The 26,893-nt window shown below is 37.6% G+C and overlaps 1 protein-coding gene across 5 annotated transcripts in view; it reads left to right on the top strand.

The window, feature by feature from the left end:
* The window catches only part of ARID4B (AT-rich interaction domain 4B), a 93,146-nt gene extending 68,116 nt beyond the window's left edge, over positions 1-25,030 (top strand). For 4 of the 5 annotated variants that reach the window (XM_065059718.1, XM_065059715.1, XM_065059716.1 and 1 more), the window contains exons 17-24: positions 4,217-4,465; positions 10,926-11,010; positions 11,838-12,030; positions 14,385-15,596; positions 17,448-17,558; positions 19,592-19,807; positions 22,040-22,186; positions 23,240-25,030. In XM_065059718.1, the coding sequence (XP_064915790.1) occupies positions 4,217-4,465; positions 10,926-11,010; positions 11,838-12,030; positions 14,385-15,596; positions 17,448-17,558; positions 19,592-19,807; positions 22,040-22,186; positions 23,240-23,370 (2,344 nt within the window). In that variant the 3' untranslated portion in view covers positions 23,371-25,030. The remainder of the gene's footprint in view (positions 1-4,216; positions 4,466-10,925; positions 11,011-11,837; positions 12,031-14,384; positions 15,597-17,447; positions 17,559-19,591; positions 19,808-22,039; positions 22,187-23,239) is intronic. The other variant, XM_065059719.1, reaches the window with a different exon arrangement.
* The last annotated feature ends 1,863 nt before the right edge of the window (positions 25,031-26,893 follow it).

Genomic DNA, 26,893 nt, shown 5'->3' with positions numbered 1-26,893 from the left:
ACCATAATAAAGCGCAGAGTGGCAGTGTAAATGTTCGAGTGCTCTGCATGCATCATGTTGAATGAAAGGGAGGCATCTTTGATGTGGAAAAAGTGGTTCTGTCATCACATTTTACATAGCTTACAGTCACTACGGAGGTTATTCCATGGTAGCTGTCACTGAGACTTATGTGCGTGGGTGAGCCCTTAAGCATTCATCAAATACTAGTTGTTTCTGAGCCGACTGTGAACCAGTGCCATAAAAATGAAAAGTGCTGTACTCCTCAGCCAGACTTCTGAACCATCCATTATCCTTCTGAGGAATGTTTCAAAATACTGGAAAAATCTCGGCTGAATGATTAGAAGCAATAACAGGAGGTCCTCTCATTTATCTTCTCTGCAGCAGTACTGGTTATAGAATACGTGCTTGCATGGTTGAAGTGTACTGTACTGCTCTCAGATGTGATTCAAATCAAGTTAGTGCCATTCCCCTTCCCTCAGAATGATGGACCATAACTGTGTATTTATTCAGATTTTCTGTGTGTGTAGACAGAAGTCCTTGGGAGCTTTTATTTTTAGGTTTTCTTTGCAACTTCAGAGGGAAGGCAAACACTGGTGAATTTGGGGGGGGTTTGTTATTTTGTTTAATGAAAGATGATGTTCTAGCATCATGGTACAAATACAGGTCTAAGTGGCCTCTCTGCCTTAAAACATAAGGGCATCTTAATACAGCTGTTATTGAAAAAATCAGAGTATGAAGGAGACTTGACATCTCCCAGCTCTGTATTATGTGAAGTAGAGGTTAAATAATGCTCTAGGATGAAAAAAAAAAAAGGAGGGAAACAAAAATAGAAGTTAATTGCTAAACTTGGAGTGTCAATTACACTGGAGTTTATTTCTGCTAGTGGTTCAATTAACTGTAATGACTTAATTGAACCAATAATTGAAGTAATCTTCCTTCCTCAAATTTTAGAATAACCCTTGAAAAAAATAATCTTGCATTTGCCATCTTACCTGCTGTGTGTGCCAGCATGGTGTGCCAGTGGAAGTGTGTTGGAGTAGGGATAGATTTGCTGTGAAACAGGGGATCCCAGGAGGCAAATCTAATGCTCCAAATCATACCCTGTCTCAAAGGTTTCACCCAGACCTTGTGACATCGCCGTGTTTGGTGCCAGAGATTGTGGCTTGAAAGGCATTTGCGTGATACTGCAGTTCTTTTGGTGGTGTAATAGTGTGCACTATTTCATCTGTTAACATCATCTATTTGTTGATTATACCTACCCTTACGGGCTTGTTGGTGTTAAATCTTTATATTGACTGAGAATTTCCCGCCATTTGTGTATTTCTGAACACTTGAAGTATTTTTAGCCTTTTAATGACTTCACAATCTCCTTTGGAGCTAATGATAAGCAGGATTTTTATGATCTAAATTTTTTTATGGTTTCACCTTATTAACTTTTTTTTTTTCATTTTAATTCATTAATTTCCTGCTTCTGAAGGTTTATGTTTCCATTCTGTGGGAGATGGGGTGAGGGTATTCTTTATCTGCAGTTGTATTTGGAAGTGCTTTTGAGTCCTCCTGACAAGCTTTCCTGGGGTACTCTGGTTTCTGGAACCGTTACACTTGAATTGCTGTGTCTCTTGCGCAGTGTGCGTGCACAGCTGCTGTTGCTGCCTTGTTTCATCAGCTGCTGCTTGGGTTGTTCAAATCGTTGCAGCTTTGTGATAAATATTACTTGGTACTGGTTTTAAGTTGGCAATTACTGTCTTCTGCCAAGAGGCTTGGTGTGTGTTTGGTATGTTACTTCCCTCCCGCCTCCCAAATGAGATTTTGACTAAACGGCATTAAAGGAAATCTGATGTTCTCATCCATGCATACATGGACAAATGAGGTTATGACTGTGCATCCTGGATGGCTACAATCACAATTGTCTCTTACAAAGCTCTGTTTCACAGCAGTCATGGCTTCTCCTTCATCTGCTCTGCCAGGTTTGCACTTTTTATGGCCTTGTAAAACAGTATCTTTTCTTCCTTGCAACCACTGGGATTATTTTGTTGTTGTTGTTCAAGGAGCTATATGAGTACACTGTTTTTTCTGCTCCAATATGATGAATATTCTTTGCTTTTGTTTGGTTTCCTAAAATCTCCAGCTTATGATCGCTGACCAGATCACTCCTTAGAACACCCTTTAATTGCAGCCATCTCTGCTTCCGTTTTGCTTTTGCTTCCTGACATTTCCTCCCCCGTGTACAGTGTGCTCTTCACATCTACTTGACCATCCAAGTTACTCAGCTTCACAGTGAAGGTTTCGCACATCCACACTCATGCTTCCGGAGGAGTTCTGGTATTGTCATGGAGCCTTTGTGGAAAACCTGTTGTTAGCAATGGGAAATCACAAACTCATCTTGTTCTTGAAGCAGGGGTGGCTGTGCTCCTGATGCCAAGTATTTTTTTAGATTTTGTATAATAACTGTTAAGCTGCAATTAGGTAGTAGTTTTGATACAGTGCAGCAGAGAGTATAATTTAAAAGCATTTACATTACTGGTTGGTGCTGCTTTTTGTTAGCTGTGGAATTCTGTTCAGGAATTTTTCATCTGAGTCTTTGTGGACCTTTATTTGTGATTTCTTTGGGAAATGAATTTTGCCCTATAATGTGTAGTGGAGATGAAGTGAGCTTTCAAAATTTGTTCATGTTGCATTTTAACTCTCATGGTTTTAACTTCACTAGCAAAACAACCCACTTAAAGTATGTAATAAATTGAAAACCTTGGCCTTCTAGAACAAAACTCTCTGGTCCATGTCATTAATACCTGAACAGATGCATCTTCTTTGATTAGATTTAGTTAATACAGCAACAGAGGGAATTGTGGCGTTTGTTTTGTGATATACACACATACATATATGTGTTTATATATTTTTGTGTGTGTATAGATATGTGTGTGGCAACATTCATTTCTAAAGTAATTTCAATAAACCATTGTGGTTATGCTACAGTTAAATTTAGCTTATTTTTCTGAATTATCTTTTGCCAGCTAATTAGATAATAATACTGCAGTTTTACTTCTACAAAGAAGCATCTTAATAATTAAAATGCTATTTGATCATTTCACAGAGAGAAAGTAGCTTGGTTTGCCTGAGTATTTTTCTACTGAATATTTCATGGAGAGATTTAGGTTATTAATACAGACTTTTATGTTTGTGAGATTAACTTAAATACTGGTGTGAATCAGACTTGGAGCAGCACCTCTCTTTTCTTACCCAGTCTGTAATACATTCAAGTATATCTGTTCCATGTCTCAGATTTTTAAGTTATTAGTGGTCTGTGGTTGTTGTGAATTCAGTAGGTGTCCCTAATCTGTTCTGCATTGGACAGAGTGTGGGATTAGAATGATGCAAGGGCCAATAATATTGTTTTGTAAAGCTGTTGGAGATTCAAAGATATTTTTCCGCCATTAAGTTTTGTAATGTAGTCTGCTGCTTTGAGGTGGTTGGTAGCTGCCATTGACTGATATTAGCAAGATTTGTGGGTTCTTAGTGCTTCTGAAAATTGGTCCAAATACCTAAAAATGTATTCAAAATTAGCTTACTTTGGAAAACAGTGAGCACTTGCTTGCTACTTATATAATAATTTACTGCATATTTGACTTAGATTTAGAAGACTTTTAGCATAATTGGAAGGAGTGACGGTCATAAATTATCACAGGTTGCTTGATTTTCTATATAACCTTGCATACTTTTTTTTACTAAAATCTGCTTTTGGTTGCAGTCACTTCAAGGTGTTGAGATAGAGATTATTTATTATAATAAAGCAAAGATCTTCTGCAGAACTAAGTTTCAGGAAGCACTTGTAAAACTTGTAGGTTGAAAAATGGAATTCAGGGAACTTTATATTTAGAAGGAAGAGTTTGAACTGAAAAAAAACTATGTTTAAATATAGGATCTGCATGAAAGAATTCTATAAAGACAAATTTGAACAACTTCTGCTCATACAGATTTTGATGGATTATATTTTTGTTTTAGTCAAGTCATTCTTGCACCTTACGGGCACTGGATTTTGTGTGTATTGCTGTATCCTATTTTGCTGATATTATTCGGCCATAGTGCAGTTTCACATATTTGGAGCCTGCTATTTCTCGGTCTCTAATGCATCCACAATATTTATCAATATATGTGGTTTGGAACTGAAAAGCTTATGAAGTATCTCATATTAACTCTACAATTTTTTAAACCTTTCAAGAGATGACACGAATAAGGAAGAAGATGAAGATGAAGAAGAAGCAGAGGAGGAAGAAGAGGAGGAGGAGGAAGAAGAAGACAACAATAACAATGAGGAAGAAGAGTTTGAATGCTATCCACCAGGCATGAAAGTCCAAGTGCGGTATGGAAGAGGGAAAAATCAAAAAATGTATGAAGCTAGTATTAAAGATTCTGACATCGAAGGTGGAGAAGTCCTTTACTTGGTGCACTACTGTGGATGGAACGTGAGGTAACTTGAGTTTTAGTTAGTGATTACTTCTTGAATTACTTCTAAAATACACTTGTGTATTTTAAAAACTAAATGAATAGACACCTGGAGTGCTAAACTTTCGGTATTGGTGTTCTGTGAAGGTCATTGTACTGTATGAAACTATTAGATTTTTAACACTATATAAATGCAGTATGTTAGTTACTTAGAAAATCATCTTAAAATGACTTGATCAAAGAAGGCTTCTTTCATTCCCCACCTTATTTTTAGATTTCTCCATACAAGTGACAGCTCACTCTTCCACAAATTCCTCTGGCTCTCTTAAACCAGTTTTACCTCATACAGTATTTGAATAGTGCACTTAGCTAAGTCTGTATACACACTCTTGTCAGCGAGCCAGAGAGTGCACTAGCATTATGGTACTTAAAAAGAAAAGTACAAGATTCTTAGTGTGCAGCAGATAATTGCATTTCATTCAGATCCAGTTTTTATCCCCTCCCACCCCTCCTGTTCCTGTGGCTGTCTCAAGCTTCCAAGCAAGACTCTTCTTAGCCTAGTGGATTCTTATGCTTTTCTTAATATATGCAGGAGTATATGCTTTTTATCGTCTTCATAGCATTAACAGAAATAAGTTGAAGTATTAATATATTTTTTCCATTTCAGACCACTTTTTTTTCCATTTAAAACTTGAAGCAAGTTTGAAAACAGTGAACTACAGCTTCTGAGTGGCTTTTAAGCCAATTACCAAGTCTCTGTTTTTTTCCTCAGTTTCAACATACCTGCTCATTGTCCTCAGCTGTCATCTTTTAAAGTTTATTACTGTGTTTTTAGATATCTTTAAAAAAAAAAAAAAGTCTGAGGCAAATCAGCTGTACTTTTTATTTATTTATTTTTCATCTTCTGGAAAATCTATGGCCACCTTCTGTCATCTGGACTTTGATTACCATCCTACCTCTGACCAAGAGGGTACGACAAATCTCATTTATTCAGTGCTGGCAAGATCTGCTAGCAAAGGTCACGGTTACAGAAGCGTGATACTTCTCTCTCTCTTGAATACACCCCTTTGCATCTAGGCCAGGTTATGTCCAGGATCACCTAAGCCACTGCTGAGGAGGAACGTCTCAATATTGCCAGTTTTTACATCGATCTTTATTAGAAATTTGATCTACAAGAATATGATCTTTCATGCAAACTGTCTTCAGGCAACAATTGTAAGCATAGTGGGTTATGGAATCAAGATACTAGGGGAGAAGCAGCCTGCTCAAGGTGGGATTTGGAATGTGACTGGCATCTCCATCATTACTGGGGAGTACCTCCTTAGGATCATAAGTTGCTGGAATTTGCATCTACTTGCTGATGATTACTGTGTGCCATTCCAAGAGGTTTCTTGCTTTTAAACTTTCGTGTTGGAATTCACCTGTAGATGTGGAAGTTACTTTCCTTTTTCAGTAAATATTAAGCTGTATACCTGCTATGAGGTGACATGATCAGGTTTTTATTTGAGCAGTACCACTTAAAATCTGAAGAAATAAGAAGTCAAAAATGAGCCTTCACCTTGGAGATCCCAGCACCCTGGTTCTTAAAGGAGAAATCAAGATTCTACTTTTTGAAGTCTGCATATTAAACAAATACGTGGATTGATAGCAGAGGCATTATTCCTGTGACTAGGATATATTTGATACAAAAACATTTTTAGTAAACTTGCACTCGTCTGAGAACTGAGGGGAGTTGTTTGGACCTTCTTGCAGCAGGACTTGCATTTATATTCTTACCTGGTGTTTGCAAAGAACCCTCTGAAAGGGGATGGGAGAGTAGGATTCTTCACTGAAAAAGATATCAGTGATTGAGAATAAGCTATGAGACTTCACGTGGACTCTGCTTAATGTGGCTAATTTTTAAAATTCAAGTAAAATTACTTAAATTTTTGGATTTGACAGTACGAGTGGATAAGCCTGAGTGTAAGGCAGCATCTAAATGTTTTGATATTTTTGTAATAAGGCAAGTCTTGTGTGATGTAATAATTTGGTAATGGCTTTTTATTAGTCACAGCCTGGAAAAATAACTGTTTTACTTGGATAGAAGGCAATTCCCTCTTCTCCTTATTCATCGTAGTTTACTTCTAGCCTTCAGCAGGGACAAGTACTGTAACATTAAGTTATGGGATGTACTGAGCTAGGATAGAATTTTCTAATCCAGAATTTTTCTTTCATTCTCATACTCCTCAAAATTGACTTTCCTGTTTCCCCTCTTGGTTAGTATGCCATTTAATGGCCTGTTCTTTAAACCCATAAGTCTGAGCAGGAATCCTAAATAACTACTAATGTTTCTTATCACAAGGTAGCTTCAGTATCCGTTTGGGATTCAGAATAATTGTGTGTATGTGTGCGTGCACGCACACACTTTGGGGTACTTGGAATAGAGTTTGGTGTACTTGGTATTCATCTTTGCTAATTTATTTTAAATGTTATGGAGCCAGTGACACTAATGACTGTGGGACTTTTTTGTTTTAAAATAGTAAGTAGAAAATACGAAAATCAAATACAGTGTAACAGCATGTTGAGCTACGCTACTTCACTCTAAAGGGTCCTGTTGTTAGGTCCTGAGATTTAGGTGATGCGTGTCTCTGGTAAAGGTGAGGAATTGTAATGTTCAGTGCAGCCTGACTTGTAGTGAAAGGGAATGGTAAAAATCTCTACTCTGTTAGAGAGAACTGTTTATGTTACCACTTGTTAGCCAGAAAAAAGCTTATGAGAGAAACTGTATTTCTTCTAACAGGCCAGTCACGTTCTGCATTATGTATGCTTCATATGGAACTGAAACTTCCTGGGGCCCACAGTGCCAGTTCATTCTGTAATAATTTTAATTTTCAGCTGCCAGTGCAAAGAAAAGTTCATTGTATAAGTGTTTGAGGTGAATTTCTTCTGCAGTGTGTTCCCAGTAATTGAAGACAGAGGATGTGTATTCAGAAAGAGTTGAGGTTGTTTTTATTCTGTGTGTTACCTGGTACGATATCACAAGATGTTATTCTTGAACATTTCAAGTGTTTAAAACTAAGACTTGTTATTTTCAACATTTCTTTCTTTAGAAATCTGAATGTGAAAGTGCTAATTTCTGTCTTGGTTTGTTGAAGCATTAACAATATACAAATTTTGGACTTAACAGTAAACCACTGAAATTAAAAGAACACGTGCAACCAAATTTCAGGTTCTTGAGAGTAGCATATGTCGTGGAGGAGAGGATTATTAAAAAATAAATAAAATTAAAAATCAGAGTCCTCATCTAATATTCCAGCACTTGGTTATGAGATTAAGTCTCCTCCTTCCTTTTTTTGATCACAGCCGAAGAAAACATTTGATTCTTCCTTGTTAACAGATACAGACAGTATACTGGAACTTCTCAGTGAATTTGCCAAGGCTTGCTAGTTCTTTGAGGTCACTTGTCTTTCTGAGAAGGTGGTTCCGTGGCCAGTATATACCTAGAGGCTGGAAAAGTACACTTCCTTCCTTGTTTCCCCTCTAGTACTTATGTGGAGGATTGACTGTGCTATATCTGAGAACATGTTATGGTTTATTTTAGCTTGCAGTTGGTACCTATGGATGTAACAGAATCGTTACATATTCTTGTGCGAAGTTCCAATAATTTTTTTTTTTTGCTATATAATCATTCTTCCGTTTTTCCTTCCTTCCTGTGCAAACCCACCTCTCTGGCAGGTATTCATTTTAACCAGTGAGGCAGAAAAGCCTCTCTCCTTACTGGCTTATCTTTGTGTTCATTTTGATAAGGCAAAGGGAATGTTTCTTCTGAAGTCATTCAATTACTTATTAAATCCCTCCTCTTGGTTTTCAAACCAGTCTGTGCAAACTCTTCCAGAAACACCTTCCCATCTCACCTCCTTCCTTTCCACTCTCAGCTGCTCACTTTAGGGAGCTGAGGTAAGCAAGTGTGGAAGACGGTGCTGCGGTAAAATGACCCAGGCCTTCTGGAAACAAATATTTCTTGTAAGGAGAGCTGAAGAACTTATTTCATAATGTTTTTTTGTTTTCTTTTGTGAACAAGTTGTCTAAAGCAGGATTAGGGATGAAGTAAGTTTTTGTGTTTTAATAAGGTACAGTTCTATAGACTCCAGTCTGAGTCAGACACACTGTTCAGATGTAGCTTGGCATCTGGTGCGCTGTACCACTTTCAGGGTGCTTTGTCATGCAGTAGAGTGTAATTTAGGGTCAGGTTGTCAGCTGTGGCTTGGGATGTAGCCCTTTTGCAGGAGCTGTTTCAGTTTGGGGTCCAGTTGTCACAGGTTTAGGCAAACCATATGTATCTGATGTGTGAGTAGTGAAAGGAGCTGTGCATTGCAAAGGTGTGAAGTGTGTGCATCTGATTCCCTGCAGAATTCTATGACACTGGGCCTCCTTGCAGGGTCTGACTACTGTTCCTGTTGCCATTGGGAGTAGAGCAGGATATGCTTTGGCCAGGAGTTGTGACTGTCACACATAAATTTTCAATTTGTGCTACTCAAGATGAAGAGTTGTGACCACTGCTTCTAATATTTAAGACCCTGTGGTATCTATATATATCCTCTTAAGCGTCTGCACTTCTTTTCTCTGCTTCAGTATGGCCCAGTCTATCAGCTGTCACCCCAAAAGGCACTACGGTTACCTTGACAGTTTGTGCAGTGCAGACGTTGCATAGGGGGAAGATACAGCAGCATGTTTGAGGCAGAAAGGACACTGTCAGAATAATTGCTTTTCACCATGTATTTGTCCAGTCCTAGAGCTGCATTCCTGCATGCATTTAGACATAATTAAATACTCTTACATTTATGTGGGTTGTAAAGTCTATTTGGCAGTCTACTTAGCAATATTCCTTGTGAAAAGCACGTATTTGACTCGAAGAAAGATAACTTCAAATAGGGTTTCCCACAGCCTCACAGAATATGGGATTTTTTCCATACTGGAAAGTACTCTGCAGAGTTGTATTTCAGTTTTGGAGAGAAATCTCAGCCTGTTTGCCTACATGTCATCTGGCAACAGGATAATTACAGCTGTATCTGCAGCAATATAGGTCATCTTTGGATATTGTGGTCTGCATGGACTGCTGCTAGATTTCATTATTTTTATTGTCACATGGAGGGGGGAATCCCAGCAACAACAAAATACATCATTTCAGAAAACTATTTTTCAGAGACTACTGCTACTCCATTTTTTCACTGTATTATTAGATGATATTTAAGTTAATAAAATAGAGTATTTAGCTTCTGGCATCCCTTGTATAGATATTAACTTAGGCAAGTTTTCAACTTGCTTTCCTGTATAGTCTGTTTTTCTCTAATTCTTTTTAATTTATGTGTCAGTATTGTAGATCTAGTTGGGAGTAGTTGCAAAGAAGATGAATTGGGAGTGTATCAGCAGTCAGTGTATGTATCAAAATGGTGGTCAAGTAAGCTCAGCTGGAAAGCCAGCATGGTCATGAGTGCATTGGGCCGGGCACCATCTCATACTAGTTTTCTGGGGGTGTGTGTGGTTTTTTGTTTTGTGAGTTGTGGGCATTTTTTACGTTTCTGGATCTTTGCGGGGTTTCTTAAGTTGGTTTCTTCCCCTCTGTTTTCATATTTACACACGGGGATCACAATTTGTGTGGCTGTACATTGGGGGAAAAGTTAATACATACTAATGTTTAACTGACCTGTTTCTTACTCAAATGGTTCGTGGAACTGAGTTGGAAGTAAGACAGCAGATTATGTTTATTGGGAGGAAAAAAAAAAAGTTTGAATTGATTCTTGAGGTTTTTCAGAAATACACAATGAAACTGGCAAGTACAGCACCATAGTTACAGTATATTCTTACTAAGGACATATTTCTCTGGTCTTGGATTTGTATTTAACAGGTCCAACCTTAGATAGTAAGGCACCTGTTTTTAATATCTTGGTGCTATTTAGTGTGGTTTTGTCTAGCGTCATTCTGATAGAAAATGGAAACCTTCACCTGAAAATAAATTGAAAAATGTTAGTATTAAGTTAGTGACTCCTGAGTTTTAGTCACTCCAAATATCACTTTGCAGACACTCAGGCTCAAAAGAATTTATTTTTGTTAACTGGTCACATTTTATGTAGTTGTAAGAATTTATTTTTAAGGTTTTATAGTATATATACAAAGTATACCCCTTGGAGATCCATGCAGAATTATCATTCTGGTAGTTTGTTTTACCTGTATATGTGGATTTCAAGCTGTTCAGTGCAGGTTGGAAAAATACCAACTTTCACTCTTACCCATCAGCATTAAAAGACTTTGTCCTGTATGTCCCAGCATATGAAGAATTGAACCTTAGCTGAAACTTCACACATGCAAAAGTACACATATGGCTTGTTTATTCAAATATCAGTTCGGTTTTTATATGGCTAATCGTTTTGGTTTTCTTCCATTAATATATCTTATGACGTCATGATTATCTGCTTAAAACCATAAACATGTACTTTTTTTTCTTTTAGATATGATGAGTGGATAAAGGCAGACAAGATAGTGAGGCCAGCTGATAAAAATGTACCAAAAATTAAGCATCGAAAGAAAATAAAGGTAGTTTCTGTCCCTTTTTCTCCCTTGCTCCCCCAACTTTGTTTTAATGTATCCTTAAGTACTTCCTCCTCCTTCCTCCCCCCACTTTCTAATCTTTTGATTGACCTACAAATTCTTGACAGTAAAAGCAATTTCCTAGCTTTTTAAAAACTAAAACTTTTTTAATCAAGTTTTTGGTGGTTTGTTTGGTTTTCACTTTGGGGGTGGAGGGGTGAGGAAGCTTCTCTTCTTTCTCGTATTTTTAAATGAAATTTTATGTATGCATTTGTAAAAAACAAATGCGAAACATCCAGTTAATCATTACTGGGAGGAGCCAGCTCTGGGGGGGTGAAATTTGGGAGCTCCATCTGTTGCTTGTGGAGAGCAAACCTAGGACTAGTCCACGTGTATGTGACTATCATTTTATTTCATAGCATTTGTTTCAAAATTCATTATTTGAAAATTGGTAATTAGGTTATGATATATGCCCTTGGCAATGGGATGCAAGGAAGGTTTTCCCCCTGCCCACCCCCAGCACTGTGGTGCCTCTGGAACCCTAGTTTTGTTCTAGAGCTCCCTGCTCACTGTGACACAGCACAGGGTGTCCCAGCACTGCCACTGCCGAGTCTGGCGTCCTGCAGTGCAGCTGCTCCTACAGCACTGGCTGTGTTTGCTTTCCTGTTTGTTTTAGTGTGAAAAAGTTCCTGTCTTTGGTATAAACATCTTGGCATGGGTCGTAGAAAGGTATTTGTGATCTTTTAAACAAAGAGGAAAGCATTGCTTAATTGTAATCTACCTTAAGAGGTATGCGCAAATGAGAAGAGTTTTTAATGTTTTCTTTCACACAGAATAAAACTGACAAAGAGAAGGAAGAAAAATATTCTCCTAAAAACTGTAAATTGCGACGTTTGTCAAAACCACCTTTTCACAGCAGCACGTCACCAGAGACTGGGTCCAAACTTGACAGCACCGAAGCCAAAAATACTGAACAAGCTCCAGTTAAATCAATAGAAATTACTTCTATCATTAATGGACTACAAGGTATTGTACTTAAACTTTTGTTGTAAATGGCCTTTAAACAGTAGTAAATGATCATGTAGAACAACTGATGAAACTGTACGCTTGAATCTGTCTGGCTAATTATAACATCATCTTCAGAAATAACCCTTGGACAAAAGCAATATTCACAGCTTCTGAAAACAGGTATTGTGGATTCAGTGTATGTTAAGTCTTAAGAATTACATCCTTTATGTTGCCATCCTTTTTTTTGTTTCATACACAGCAAAGCGTTTTTGCTTCCTGTATTATTTCTAAATTTTAAATTTTTCATTTACGTAACTTTTAGAATCCATGATTTTTTTTTTCCTTCAAAATCGGAATTATCGAAGGGAGGTTTACTATCAGCATGTCTGTTGTTCCTAACATTGTTTTCCTCTTCCCACACATTTACAGCAGCATTATCACAACTAGTTGCTTCTCTTCATCCAGAAAAAGAAAACATATATAGTATAGCTAGTTTGGGTAACCAGCATTTTTTGTGAAAGTTTTAGGAATTTAATAGTCTTTCAGACTTATTAGTGTTTGGATGACATTGGGCACTGGGTTCCAAATTTGTAGGTAGAATAACAGCCAACATAATCTATTAAGCTCCATTTCCTTAGGAAATGAGAAACAAAAAAAGCTATTAGCGCTGATGATAATGACACTATTATTAGTGCTATAATTAAGCTGTCATTAACTTTTGATTACAAAAGCACAATTTGACATACACGTGCTAATATTTTGGGAAGCTAAATGTTTTCCGTATTGCATAATTTCCAGAAATGCTTTTAATTGTATGCAATTCTTTTATCACTTAAGTCCACATAGATTCATGCTGGGGATTCATTTTTTTTCTGTTGCTTGCACGTTTTTGGTTTTAAGTGTGAAAGGCTCTAATGTTTTACTGTTTTTTTTCGCTCCAATTCCAGAGCTGCTTGCTCAAAACTTTTTACAGATTTTTTTCTTTTTTCCCCCTAAACTGGAATGATTGATGCTGTTGTATTCAACTTTCATCTGAAGGGCACAGCAAAGTAAATAGATTGAGAGGAAAACTTGATGGACCTGATTTTTTTTTTGTTAATGTGGTGTTCTTTTCTTTTATTTCAAATAGCAAATTTTGATACCTCTTACATTATAATAGTAGTGTAGTTTTGATCTGAGAAAAGCAAGTGTTAGAAGACCATTTTAAGTGACAGAATTCTAGGAACTGTAGACCAAAATGTTTACCATAGATGTTTAACTAGAAAAAAGCAAACAACACTGGAAGGGTTGTATAAAAGTTGTTTTCAGATTGAGGCTTAGAGTAGAATTTAAGATCCTGCCTATCTTAAATAAAGCAAGAAAAACACCTGAGGCAATGTTTCTCACGGTATTTTGTCGTATGCATCTCTTTCTCTGTTAGTGTGCTCTTCTCTAAGTTAGTATTTCAGTAAACCTTTTTCTAAAAAGTTAATAAAATTTTGATCATTTCAGTAAATTTTGTTGACAGTATTGCTTTTCTTCTCTGTCACCGGTTACATTATAATCTTTAAAGAGGTGGTGTGGTGAGTTTTAGTGAGGAATTGAGAATGAGAGATGGGTAGCAGGATGAAAAGTTAGACTAGCTGTGCCAACAAAAACAGATGAGTTACAAATCAAGGAGTTACCCATATATTTAAGCCAATTCTCATTGTTTCTCCTTATATCCATATCTTTTCCCATTGAATGGACTTGTTGATTCTTTCCCCTTTATGTTGGTTCTTTTCTCAGTTTCTTTATTCCTGTCTCTGAATTTTGTTACTGTTGCCCTACATTCTTACTGTTCATACATTTCTCCAAGTGCCTTTCATTATTGCTTTCGTTTCCTTTTTGCAGGCTGATCATCAAGCTGGTTTGTTAGAGATTATCCAGTGTCTTTGTTCTGTCCTTTTACACTGTGGATTCTCCAGGGAAAATACTGTTTCTAATCTGGGCTTTGGGAAAAGGACAGACAATGGTAGTATTTGTAGCCCATAAGAAATATTTAGAGTTTTTATGTTAAGCACATCTTTCAACTTCTGTTTTGGTTATGTAGAAGTTTGTGTTTTATGGATTGGTGCACACTCTGTTTTCTCCACCTCTTCAGAAATTCCTGGAGATGTGCTGTATAATACAGAATTTTCATAGTTTTCTAATCTAGCCATTATGCCTTCTAACAGAACAGGAAATAATTTTTTGAAGTAGTCTTCAGGAAGTACCATTTAAAATATATACTACTAGACATCCCTGTAGCATGTGTTCGTATCTGTACTTTTTTCTCTAGTTGTTTTTTTAAGAATTCTTTGTAACCAGAATCAAGATAAACTTTTTTTTCTTTTGAATTTATTTTTAATTAGCTTCTGAAAGTTCTGATGATAGTGAGCAGGAAGATGACCAAAGTGCCCTGAATGTACATGCTGATGGCAAAGAGGAGTCTCAACATGAAGCTGTAAGCCAAGATAAAAACGAACTCTGTTTAAAAGAACAACAGAGCAGTTCATCCCTCCCAGATGAAACTAAAGCTCTGACAGATGTAGTAGTGCCCAAGTCGGGATCCAAGTCTCCTGAAAGATTGCGAAAAGAGATGGAAGAGTTATCTGAAGATACTGACTCCGAAGGAGAAGATGAAGCCACAAAGAAGAGAAAGGATGTAAAAAAGGAAGTAGTGGATAAAACAGCAAAACCACAGGTGAAACGTGGTAAACGAAGATACTGTGTTGCAGATGAATCTTTAAAGACTGTGTCACCTAATAGAAAGGATGAGAAGTCAAAAAACAAAGACTCCCTTAGTTTAGAAAACAGCAGTAACAGCTCCTCAGATGAAGATGAGGAAGACAAATCTAAACTGAAAATCACTCCAACTAAAAAGTACAATGGACTAGAAGAGAAGAGGAAGTCCTTACGGACAAGTACTTTCTACTCAGGATTTTCTGAAGTGGGAGAGAAAAGAATAAAGCTCCTAAATAATTCTGATGAAAGACTTCAGAACACCAGAGCGAAGGATCGAAAAGATGTCTGGTCAAGTATTCAGGGACAATGGCCGAAGAAAACGCTGAAGGAGCTGTTCTCAGACTCTGACACTGAAGCTGCTGCCTCCCCTCCACACGCTGCTCCTGAGGATGCTGCAGCAGAGGAGCAGCTTCAGACTCTTGCAGAAGAAGACATTTCTTTGCCTGGCTCTGAACTTGAGAAATCTTTGCCAGCTAGCGTGGACATTAAACCTGTTGAGGAGAAACCGACTGATGTGGGTGAAAAGAAAGTTGAATTTCCAAGCAGTGGCAGTAATTCAGTGCTAAATACTCCTCCTACAACTCCCGAATCGCCTTCGTCTGTAACCGTAACTGAGTCCAGTAGACATCAGTCCAGTGTAACTGTCTCTGAGACGCTGCCCCCAAATCAAGAAGAAATACGAAGCATTAAAAGTGAAACAGACAGCACAATAGAGGTGGACAGTGTTGCAGGGGAGCTGCAAGACCTCCAGTCTGAGGGAAATATTTCTCCGACAGGTTTTGATGCCAGCGTCAGCTCCAGTAGTAGTAATCAACCAGAGCCAGAGCATACTGAAAAAGGTAAAAGAAAGGGTAAACAGAGCTGTTTTCAACCTAGCCAGCTCTCGTTTTAGCATTGCTGATGTATTTTCATTCTGTTATGGTTACACTGCTCGAAAGTTAGTTGTTGGAGGTAGCAGTAGCCTTCTGTCTACTTTACTTGTGTGCAGATGGCATAATCATCTAGTGAATAAGAGATAGTCTGCCAGGAAGTTTCTTAGCCTTTCATTAGGAATTGTGATGGTTTCAATGAGGAATAAAATATATAAGAATAAAGTTTATACTGGACTTAGCAAGAAAAGCCCAGAGCAAACTGTAATACATTGTATAAGAAGTAGCAAGATGGATACATTTTGAGTTCCTTTCTTAGAAGATACTGTTCCATACATAAAATTTTGCATCTCTCTTAAGCTGTTTGTTGGGGAAAGAAAATGCCAAGTATGGCATGCATAGGCAACCATTTCAAACTTGCATCTTATGAAATTAATTAAAAAGAAATGCAAATCAAGCTCATAAGAAACTTTGACCTTATTTTAACTGTATGTCAGTTTCAGATGTGATTTTGCAAATTAAAGTTCCTATCCTGAGACCACTAGAGAACAGGGGATAATAAACACTGAGCACTTGCGCATGTGATGTCAGTGTACTGCTGTGTGCTATTTAAGTATTCGCAAGGCTGGATCCAGAAGCTTTTTTGTGAAAAGCTTCACTGGCTCTTTTACAGTTCCATCAAAAGTACAGCTACTTTCACTGTGTTGAAGTGCCTAGAAAAATATTAATCTAAGGCAAAAAACAAAACCAAACATGTCTGAATATAATCCTGAGATGATGGAAGTGGTTTCTTCATCTCAACAGATTTCAGTTAATAATTAACTGGATTTTCTCAAAATTACTTTAAGATGTGTTATCATCATCATTCTGTTTAAATTGTTCTTTTGAAAGAATGTGACAAAATGTGTTTCCTTGAACAAAGGAGGGAGTTCGGAAGAGGTAAATAGGTAGCCCTCAGTAAATACACCTGTATTGCTTTGTTAATTACAAATGTGTATGTTTAGAACTTAATTTGTTTGCTTTTTTTATATAAAAGGAAATAATTGCCACATGAAAAAAGTTTCACACTGTTGCACAATGTTACTTTTACATGCATTAGACTTTAACTTCCTTTCTTATTCTGTCAGCTTACTGCCCATTTTAGAAAATGGAGTTCCTTAATTTAAGTGGTTTTGTTACAGGAGTAATTTTTAATCTGTAACTCAGGTGGTTCTGGAACAACTTTTGAACAGCTCCTAAAATTTGCTCCTATAACGGGTGTACTAGAATTCTTTTCTCTTATTTTTCTACTTTCCCCCTCTGTAGTCACAAATACCAGTAGACTTTTTCCCTTTGTTTTTTTAACATTATTTAAGATTTTTTTTTTAATGAATACTTTCAATTAATGTATTTACTGATCACAAATGATTGTTTGATTTTTTTTTTTTTCTCACAGCTTCCAAGTGCAGTAGGCTTTTTGAAACATTTTTTCAGTTCCAATAGTTCTTGATAAGTTTTTCAAATAAATGTATTCTTAGTTCATTTACAGTATAAAAAAAAATATCCATGTGGTTTGAGAGAAATTCCAGTGATGCCTATGGCAAGGTTACTTGCAATCATCTGACATGTTCCCTCTAACCAACAAATTGTGTCTGCCATCCATCCTCCTTCACCTCCTGTTGACAATATAAGTAGAAAGCTGAGCCATTTAAGGATAGGCAGGAACATTCACATTGTTGTCTACAAACTTAAGCTCTGAAGTGTTTTTTTGGAGACTTTGAGAAAAACACACAGAAGTGCGAGTACTTATTTAACTTCAGATTTTTTTTTTCCCAATCACAGTCTGTACAGGCCAAAAAAGACTTAAAGATGCTCAGGGAGGAGGCAGCTCCTCAAAAAAGCAGAAAAGAAGCCACAAAACATCTGTGAACAGCAAAAAGAAGAGCAAAACTAGTAAGTACAGCAGCTCTGTGTGAAATTAAATGCATTAAAGGTATGGTGTCATTTGAATGATTGTAGGAGATTAAATCTGGAAATAAAAAATGTATTTGGACAAAATGTTCTCATCAGGGAATTCTTAATACTGCTTAAATGAAGGAACTACTCTTGCTGCATTCCAAAGGGTTTTTAAATGTCTTGTGTTCTTTCTGTGCCTATTTCTTAGAGGTCTTTAATATCGTGTAATTCAGGAAGACCAAGAAGAGCGGGTATGTCGCAGCTGGTAGGATTGGGACAGGAATCTCTGTGGCGTGATAGCTGCATGTTTTAGAGGGGAGCTGGATGAAATTACACTATGTATTTTCTGCAGGATGAGTTTTTAGAGGTTAATATCTCTTCCAGTAGCAAATATGAGAATAATTCCAGAAAAATATAGGATCTATTTTCTTCCGATATCATCTGATACATCTTTAGTAAATAATGCGGCTTTTGCAGCTTTTTTGTATTTGTAGAAGCTAATTGAAATAGAGACCACAGTACTGGGGAAGAGAAGCTTAATAGAAGCAGAGCTGTATTAGAGAGGCACATGAACACGTGTTGGGGAGGCAGCAGGTTCAATTACTGCCTCATCACATGGTTAATAAAAAATACCAGGGAACAGTCAGCTGGAGAGTGAAGTGAGGAGGATAGCTAAAAAAAAACGCAGTTAAAGCAAGGTTAGAAAGCGTATACCATCCTGTTTTTCCTCTCTCTTCCCTCAGCCCCCTCCTTTCTCTAACAGCTTTTACTAAAAGTCTGTACTTTATGGTATTTGCTTTCACCCCACTGATCCTTCATCTTCATTGATTTCCTCTTCACATTCTCGCATCCTTTTTCACTCCATTTCACTAATCTCCTCCTTCAGTAATCCTTATTCCTTTCCTCGCCCTAGGAATAAAAGTAACAAAACAAACTGAATTTGCAGAACTAATACAAGATTTTTAGTCTCGCAATTGTTCCCTTTGATGTGTGAATTTATCTCTTTTTGTCAAAACCAGTGTCGTCTTCGGGATCCAAACAATTTAAAGATAGAATTGTTTCTTGTACTGTGTACAGTCCCTGGTGTGTATGCACTCAGTTTTTATTATCAGGCACTGCTATATATAATAAGGGCAATAAATAGATAAGAAGTGGAGTCAGTTGTGAGCAAAACATGTTTTTTAAAAAAATCAGGTATGCCAGTTAAAGCTGTGTTTGTAGCATCTTCAGCTCTTGCTGCTGGGTTAAGCCGGCAGACAACGGCAGCTCTGCAGCCAGCTGAGTTCTTACATACCATGTATATCTTGGTGTTTGAATTCTTCAGCATACTTCACCAGATCATAAAGACCAGAACAAAGAGACTTTTCAGGGTTCATTTTGTCAACACCTAGAGCAGGTAAAACTGAGGTATAACTTTCTCTTGATAAATATTAATTGAAGATGTTTTTTAAAAACAACTCTGATTATGGAGATTCTGCAGCTGCCTTAGGCATTTTATTACACAGTGTCACTAGACATCTGTTGAATTATAATCTCTTACCCCCCCTTCCACCCCAGTTATATTCATAATGCTAAACAAGCTTCATCCTTCTAATATTTTCTCATAAATCATGTCTTTTAGACATTATTTTGTTATTGTTCTTTGGGTAGTTTTATTAGAAATCTGCGTTCAGCCTGTTTCTATTGTTAGTTATTTCAGTGTGAGGTGAAGTTCTTCTGTTTTAGGTCAGCTGAAGATGTTTTTCTGCACAGCACTTAACTGAATGGTGTTTCCAGTGCAAGGTGCCCCTTTCATAGCATGCCAGAATTAGAGGAACCCCAATACATACCCGTTTTGTGGTCCTGTATTTCGACACTAGCGATGCAAAGAGCTGTGTGCCAAGCTTTTACAGTGGCATGGGTTATATCATTTTAGAGTAGGAGGATTTTGGTTAAATAAACTTCTGTTATACGAAAATTAGCATGGGGTAGATTCTGGCTTTAGTTTGGTTGCTTTCTTTTATAACAAATATATCTTCTTGTGTCCTCAGCAAACAGCAGTGATAGTGAAGAACTATCTGCTGGTGAAACTGTGTCCAAGCCTCAGTCAGCAAAATCAGTTTCTACTGGCATGAAATCTCACCAAACCAAAGCACCCACAAGAACACAATCTCCAGGAAAATGTGGGAAAAATGGAGAGAAGGAGTCTGATCTCAAAGAACAGAATAATCGTTTGCCCAAAGTTTACAAATGGAGTTTTCAAATGTGTAAGTATTTTTTCAAAATATGCCTACTGTAGTCGTGCAGTATGGTATGAGAAGGCTTTTTGAAGTTTGTGTATTTTGGGGATTTTTCCCTAAAGTTACTCCATCCTCAGTTTGCTTAATTTTGTGATAAATCATTATTTAAGAATTTTTTTTATTTTTTTCAATTTCAGTGCAGGAAACTGCCTATATTGCACTCTTACAATACTGTTTCTAGATATGACTCCTGCACTGACTTGTGTTCTTGCCATCCTGTGGAGACCTGTCATTCTGGCATGAATGTTATCCATTGTGTGTGCTTCTTGTGTTGATATTTTCTTGGTGTTTTACTCGTCATTTTGTAGTTTTTGTTCAGACACTTACATGATTGATTTGTAACTTTCTCTCCTTCCATTTTGCCTTAGTAAACCATGACACATTCACTATTTCTAGTAGTAAGAACTCCTGGTGTGTTTGTGTCAGGCAGCTACAGGCACAAGTGTAGATATCAGTTAGTAGTGTTGAAAGGAGCATGCATTTGCCTATCTGAAAAACAGTCCAGTAGCGTATTAGTGCCTTCTATTAATGTAACTTCTTAATTACCTCTGTGTGTGTGCTATTGCAGTGTTTTTTGCAGTAGGGAGAAAAGAGAAGATATTAGGTGATTGAAGCCTTCTTCCCCAATAGAACAATCAGAAAATAATTATTTAAAATAAAAAACTCGCTATTTTTAGCCCTCTCTCTTACAGCATCTGTATGTTTGATTGCCTGGTCAGCAATAAATTGTTGTCCTTGGTCTTGACTGTAAAGGAATAGTATTGCATGAGTTGCTTTCTCTTTGCTTTTAAAGGTCAAATGGAAACTGCATTGTGGTACTGATTTAAATTACTTCTTAAAGTGATCCGTAGTATCTCATTCAGTATTCACAAATGACCTTAGTATATGTCAAGTTTCTGAAGTTCTTAGAGCATTATGCTCTGTGCTTTTCTGTGCTCTCCCAGGCTGTGTGAAGGCTGCTGTTCTCACGTAACGTGGGAGCGGGAAAGAGCTGGCACAGCATACGGTGTAGACACATCTGCTGATTTTTTTGCCAGTGGCATTCTTCCATCCAGGGAATTCTCCACTTAGACACCTGTTTCTGCGGTGAGAGAATCTGACTCTGCATTTTTTTTCTTCAGCCCTGAATCTCAGTGTTACTTTACAATAGAAGTACTTTTCTCATAGTCCTTCTTCACAGTCAAGTTACATTATTTTTCTCTTTATGACCATGTAATGTGTCTTTATTGATACTGGCCTGCTGAGATTAATTGGGCAAGTTTCCTGTGCAACACATTTAGAGCTTTTTCTCCTTCCTTCCTTTCTACCATGGCTACATTGCACATGCTATATTTGCTTGGCGGAAGTTGGACTTTGGAGTGCTGTTTAACACATTTCCTGCTGTTGCAGGAGTCTAAGCCACTTGCCATGTCTCTGAGTTTTCCTCACTTTCCCACAGTCTCGTACAGTTGTGGCGTTTGGTCCTTTGGTGTTATAGCTTCACTATAGGTTGCTGAAATGCATTCAGCAGCCCACAGTAGTTTAAATGATTGTTAAATGTCTTTGAATGGAGCGTGTCCAGTGTGGTTGACCTGTGGCTGAAAGGGACCGAACCCAAGTAGTTCCTTCTGCCTGTGCCCCCCACAGCTCTGTGCCATGTGGTGGGGAGCTCCCAGCTGGAAACAGCTGGACGGGCAGCTTCTGTGCTGGCTATGTCTGTCGACATCCCTGTGTGAGATGCCATGGAGAAGGTCCTGTGCAGCTATACCTTATGGCTCATATGCCATGGACTCCATCAGGAGCACCCCACAGCTCTTCAGATCCCTGTAGTCCTGGTTGTTAGAAAACAAGCAGGTTGCAAGCAGGCCAAGACTGACCTTCCTGGTGTATTAGACCAAACTGAGCCCTAGCAAGGACTCAAAGCAACAGGCTCAAAGCTAGTTCTGACCCCTGTGTTTTCACCAGTTGTCTTAATTTTTGTTTTTCTTTCCTATGGGGACAGGAATGTGTGCATTTTCTCTCTATCACTTTCTTAAAAAGAAAAAAAAGTGTATCTGTGGTGGTATCTTTCAAAAATAACTGTGACAATGAACAGCAGCTTTGCTGTCTGCTACCTCAAAGCACATCACTAAGATTTGAATACTTCCCACTTCAATGAAATTTGGAAGTCTTTGGTAACACGGCAATACAATAATTGACAGAGCTTTTTTTAATTTGCAGCTGACTTGGAAAATTTGACGAGCGCTGAGCGCATAACAGTTCTCCAAGAAAAATTGCAGGAAATCAGGAAACATTACTTGTCCTTGAAATCTGAGGTAGCTTCCATTGACCGAAGAAGAAAGCGCTTAAAGAAAAAAGAGCGGGAAAGTAAGTGCTGGAAACTAAATTCTACTTTTAGAGGGCTAAATTGCATGTCTTGTTTTTAAGGTGTTAACAAGAATTGGGTATTTTTTAGGGAGATGTGTGCCATTAGGAGTGTGTTTGGGGTTTTTCTGTGGTGGTGTGTTGGTGTTTTGGTTTGGGGTTTTTTTGGTTTGGGTTTTTGTTTTTTTTTAAGACTGTAAAGACTGTATGCAGTTATTTTATGGTCTTTAGTAGGTATGGTTCAGATATCCAGTGACTATGTAACAAGAATATATAAAAAAGGCATGAAATCTATTCTGTTTAGGCAAAATTACTTTATACAAAAAAAAATTCACAGAAAAAAAAGCTTTTCCAACCAGTGAACAAAAAATGTAAGGTTACTAATAACTTCTAACTTTCTTCAAGTTACACAATAATACACTATAGTTTTGTTTGTGTGTAGTTAGTGCTTTCCCCTTAGGAAAAGTGATTTATTTTATGAGTTTAATGGAGACCATCAGTTAAATCTGATTTCCCTGAAGCTCCTGTACCTGTTGCTGTAGGGAATGTTCTAATGTGCAGCATTAAAAAGATTGTTTTCTCCATGCCTTATTTACGTGCACATTTAAGAGCCCACTGAGTATAAGAAGAAAGACTGAAATGCCATGTGTAGTAAGATTTTTGTGACTGCAGCCATGACATGGGATCTGCAGTTGCTTACTGGTTGCTGGCGCAGGGTGCAGGTGCAGATTCGGTGCTGTGACAAGGCCCTACCCGTGGTGATCTCCACAGGAACGAAGGGGAACGGTTGACTGTGCTGGTAGGTCAGGAGTGAGCTCTGGCTGGACCCTTGGTCTGGGTGGCCAGTGAACCAGGGCTGAAAGGAACAATGCCCTGCTGCCTGGCACATAGCTGGAGTATTTTCTACAAAAACAAGGGAATGGAGGCTTTTCTCTTTTTAATTATTAGGCATTGGTTGCTGGAGTCAGTATATACCAGTGCTTGCTGTTGAATGGGAAAATATTTTAGTTGCTTAATTTGTAAACTTTTATAACCTGTTTTCCTCTTCCTGTGCAGGTGCTGCTACTACATCATCTTCCTCCTCATCACCTTCTTCTAGTTCCATTACGGCTGCAGTTATGTTAACTTTAGCAGAACCATCTATGTCAAGCTCATCACAGAATGGAATGTCAGTTGAGTGCAGGTGACAGCAGGACTTGCCAAAGCACTTTGCACTTAATGGCTGCTGAGGGCCACTCTTTTTTTTTTTTCTCTCTTTTTTTTTTTTTTTTTTTTATACTGCACAGTGGCACAAAATTCGGACAAGCACTATTTTGTATTTAAAGTTGTTTCTTGACAAGCTAACTTTGCACTTAAGTGCACTTTTATGAAGAAAAAGTACAACAAACTGCTTTTCCTCAAGCAATAATTGTTTCCAACTTGACTGGGAATTGTAAGTCTAGTGACTTGAAGGCCTTCCACTGTGGCAAATGGAGGCTGTTCACTGCCTGTAGGGACAGTACAATGAGCATATAGTTGTTGGGTTGGTTGATATAAATGTGGTAAGGCTTACTGTATTCCCTGGTATTTTGTTAAAGCTGGAACATTTGATATTTTTCCATTTATTTATGACAAATATTGAACCTATTTTCATTTGTACAAGCTAATTGTTTTTTAACTGCTAAGTCACCTTATAGTGGCTTTAATTGTATACGTCAAGCACATGTATTCAGTTGAAAACCTGCAGTGAGTAGGATGTTTGACACCAGTCCTGATAACCAAATATGAGAATTCCTTTAAAAAAAAGAAAACAAAAAAAGACTGACTAATGTTTACAGGTTTGAATTAGGCTTAAATAGGTTACTCTGGGTTTGAAGAACCCATTAATTGGAATGAAACTACTGTACTTTGCCATTTTTCTATAAAACAGTATTTTTTTTTTAATTTTGATAAAATACATTATGAAAAAGAAAGAAAATGGCTAACAAACTGTATTAAATCTTAATGTATAAAGATTGTATTTAGCCAGTTTAAAGTGTATATTTATTCATAATGGATTATAACAGTTATATTTTTGTGTTTTCTTGTAAATGTTTCTTTTCCCTTAAAGCAACAAATATTTCATTTGTAATGCTTATTTTATTACGAGCTTCAAGGAGAGGACTTCAAGACGGAGTAAGTTGTGAGGCTATAATTTGTGGTTGCTGATAAGAACACTGCCACAAAAGGGTAGTTGTTTTTAAAATAAATAGCTAGCGGAGTGGTAGACATTTACTTTTTTAAATGCCTTGTACAAATTCCAAAACCAACTTCAAACTGTTTTCACTTGTATTGATTTTATGTTGTATGGATCCCAAGCTCTCTCCTGTTAATTATATACCTTTGTAAGACATTTGTATATTGCGGAAGTGTTCATTCAAGCTATTTAATACCTGGCACTGTTAATACACAGTACTTTATTGTACAGATTGTTTTACTGTTTTAATTGTAGTTCTGTGTACTTCTTTTGCCTGGGGAAATAGGGGCTGGCATGTTTTTCTTTGTTTTCTGGCAATACAACATGTAAGAATTCAAAGCATTTTGTTTGTAGATGCTAGAGTGTCAGAATCCTTTACATTTGACTTTTCTAAGAAAAGCCTTTTCAGTCTTCATAGTGTGTGCTTAAGGTTAACTGATTTTATTGAAAATGGTTTCAAAGTATTCAGAATTGTACAGGACTGTAAAAATTTGTTGACAAACACTGAAGGAAAAGCTTATAGAAAAAAAGCTATAAAATATATATTAGGTTCTGCAGAAAATGGAGAATTATGTAATATATTGTACAAATGTAAGCAAAGGCCTCTGAAATAAAATGCCATAGTTTGTGAATCCCTGATTTTGTTTCTAACAGTTTAATTAAGCAACCGTAGCATGTTCATTAAAATGACTTCAAGCTGCAGAATCAGTTTAGCAAATGATCTTTGATGTGGTGTAATAGGCATTTAAGGGTAAGCCAGAGCAGGTATATCAGCCTAATTTTCCTCTAAGTGATTAACTCAAATTCATCCTCTTTTTCAGCAGAATGTGAGAGCACGGCCCATTGGCATCATTAAGGCAGCACTGGTTGGAATAAAGATGAATTTTGACTCACGTTAATTCAGGTAGTTTGAAAAGCTCCCAAGGATATTTGCTGACTTCTAATATTGACTGCTTCAAGTTCAGAGTCAGTGCAAGTGAAACTGGAATAAAACTTTAAATGTTATCTGCTTACATCATGTCTGGCTGTAGCTCAGTTGACCAAAATACTGTTACACCTGCAAAGTGACAGATTACTGATCAGACTGATAAATAGCAAAGCATGATGAGCTTTGGAAACATTGACTGTGCTACTAGTTACCAGTGATCTAAGACTGACAGGAATAAGTTTAATAATTTCAGTGGGGCTACTCAGATGATATTTACCTATGTTTAAGTTTAGGAGAATCAGAGTCGTAATAGTTCAGTTCTGCCTTTCAGTCTCAGTAGGCATAACTGGTATTGATTTAACTGGGAACTACATCTGGGCAAGCAGGAGCAAAGTCAGCTCTCTGCTCACCACTAGTTCCTGATCAGCTCTCAGTTTTGGTGCCAGCATTTTTGCTGTGATGTGACAATTGTTGACTCATGTCAACAACTCCTGTGAGAGGATTTGTTTGTTTACTTGTTTAAAACAGGAATCATTAGTCACCTACCCACTCCCAAACTGAGTTTTTGCATAAAGAGGATTTTTGCTGTTCTTGAATACAGAAGTTATTTAGTTTTTGTTGTAATTCTCATGCTGCTTAATGACTACTGAAAAATCTAGTTCGGATGTTTTATATTGCACCTCTTCTGTAAAGTGTGTCTTTAAATTGTACTCTCCAGGTTCTTATCACTTGTGTCCCAGTGGTTACAAAGGAAGTTGGCTTTGGTAAACTGCTAACCAGGCAATTTTATCTCATCTTCCAGTGAGAAATCTGAGCTGCTTTTCAGGTTCCGTATTGTAATGCAGCTTTAAAGGTGGGTGTGCTCCCTGCTTGGTGTGCACACTGTACTTACAGCTGAGAAAGCTTCCCACCAGCAGTTGTTGCTGGGCTGTGCCCATGCTCTTGAGTGCCTGCTCAGAGCATGACCTGAAAGGCAAAGTAGAGACAAACTACCTCTTCTTTATGCTTTACACCTTGGCTGAGCAACAGAGTTGGTTTTGCCTGTCTCATGTTTGGTTGTGTTGAGAATAGGTGAGAGTGCAGACTATTTGCATATGCTGAGGGAAAGAACACCTGGCTTGAATGCTGTCTGTATTGCTCCCGACTCCATGTATTTACTGTCTCCACTGATGCTTGTACGTACTCGGTACTGTGTAGTTTCCATCATGGCAGGAAATTTTTCTGTCACCACAGGGCTCAAACTCACTCTCTGGCAGAGTTCTTGGAGGCTGTGTGCCTTTTGTGGAGCTTCAGCAATTACAAGTCTCAGAAATTACTCAGCTGAATGCTTGTCCAATTTGATTTTGATGTACAACCTGTTCTGCCCCACTTGTGTCACCTACAAAACTGCTCTTTTGTGGGAAGGCAGGTTGGAAAAGCCAATACAAGTAGTGCAGCAGCCACCTGCCAGTTTTTAAGAATTGGTGTGTTCTCTTGGGCTGACCCCATCAGTGAGAGTCCCTACCTTTCCCAGCATTCAGGAGGCCAGACAGGGGATGCCTGGTGCATGTGTCAAGACTAATGCTTT

Source organism: Columba livia, chromosome 3, assembly GCF_036013475.1.
Source record: "Columba livia isolate bColLiv1 breed racing homer chromosome 3, bColLiv1.pat.W.v2, whole genome shotgun sequence".
Classification (NCBI taxonomy): domain Eukaryota; kingdom Metazoa; phylum Chordata; class Aves; order Columbiformes; family Columbidae; genus Columba; species Columba livia.
Note: the sequence above shows the minus strand (reverse complement) of the source record. Positions and strands in the feature narration are given on the sequence as shown.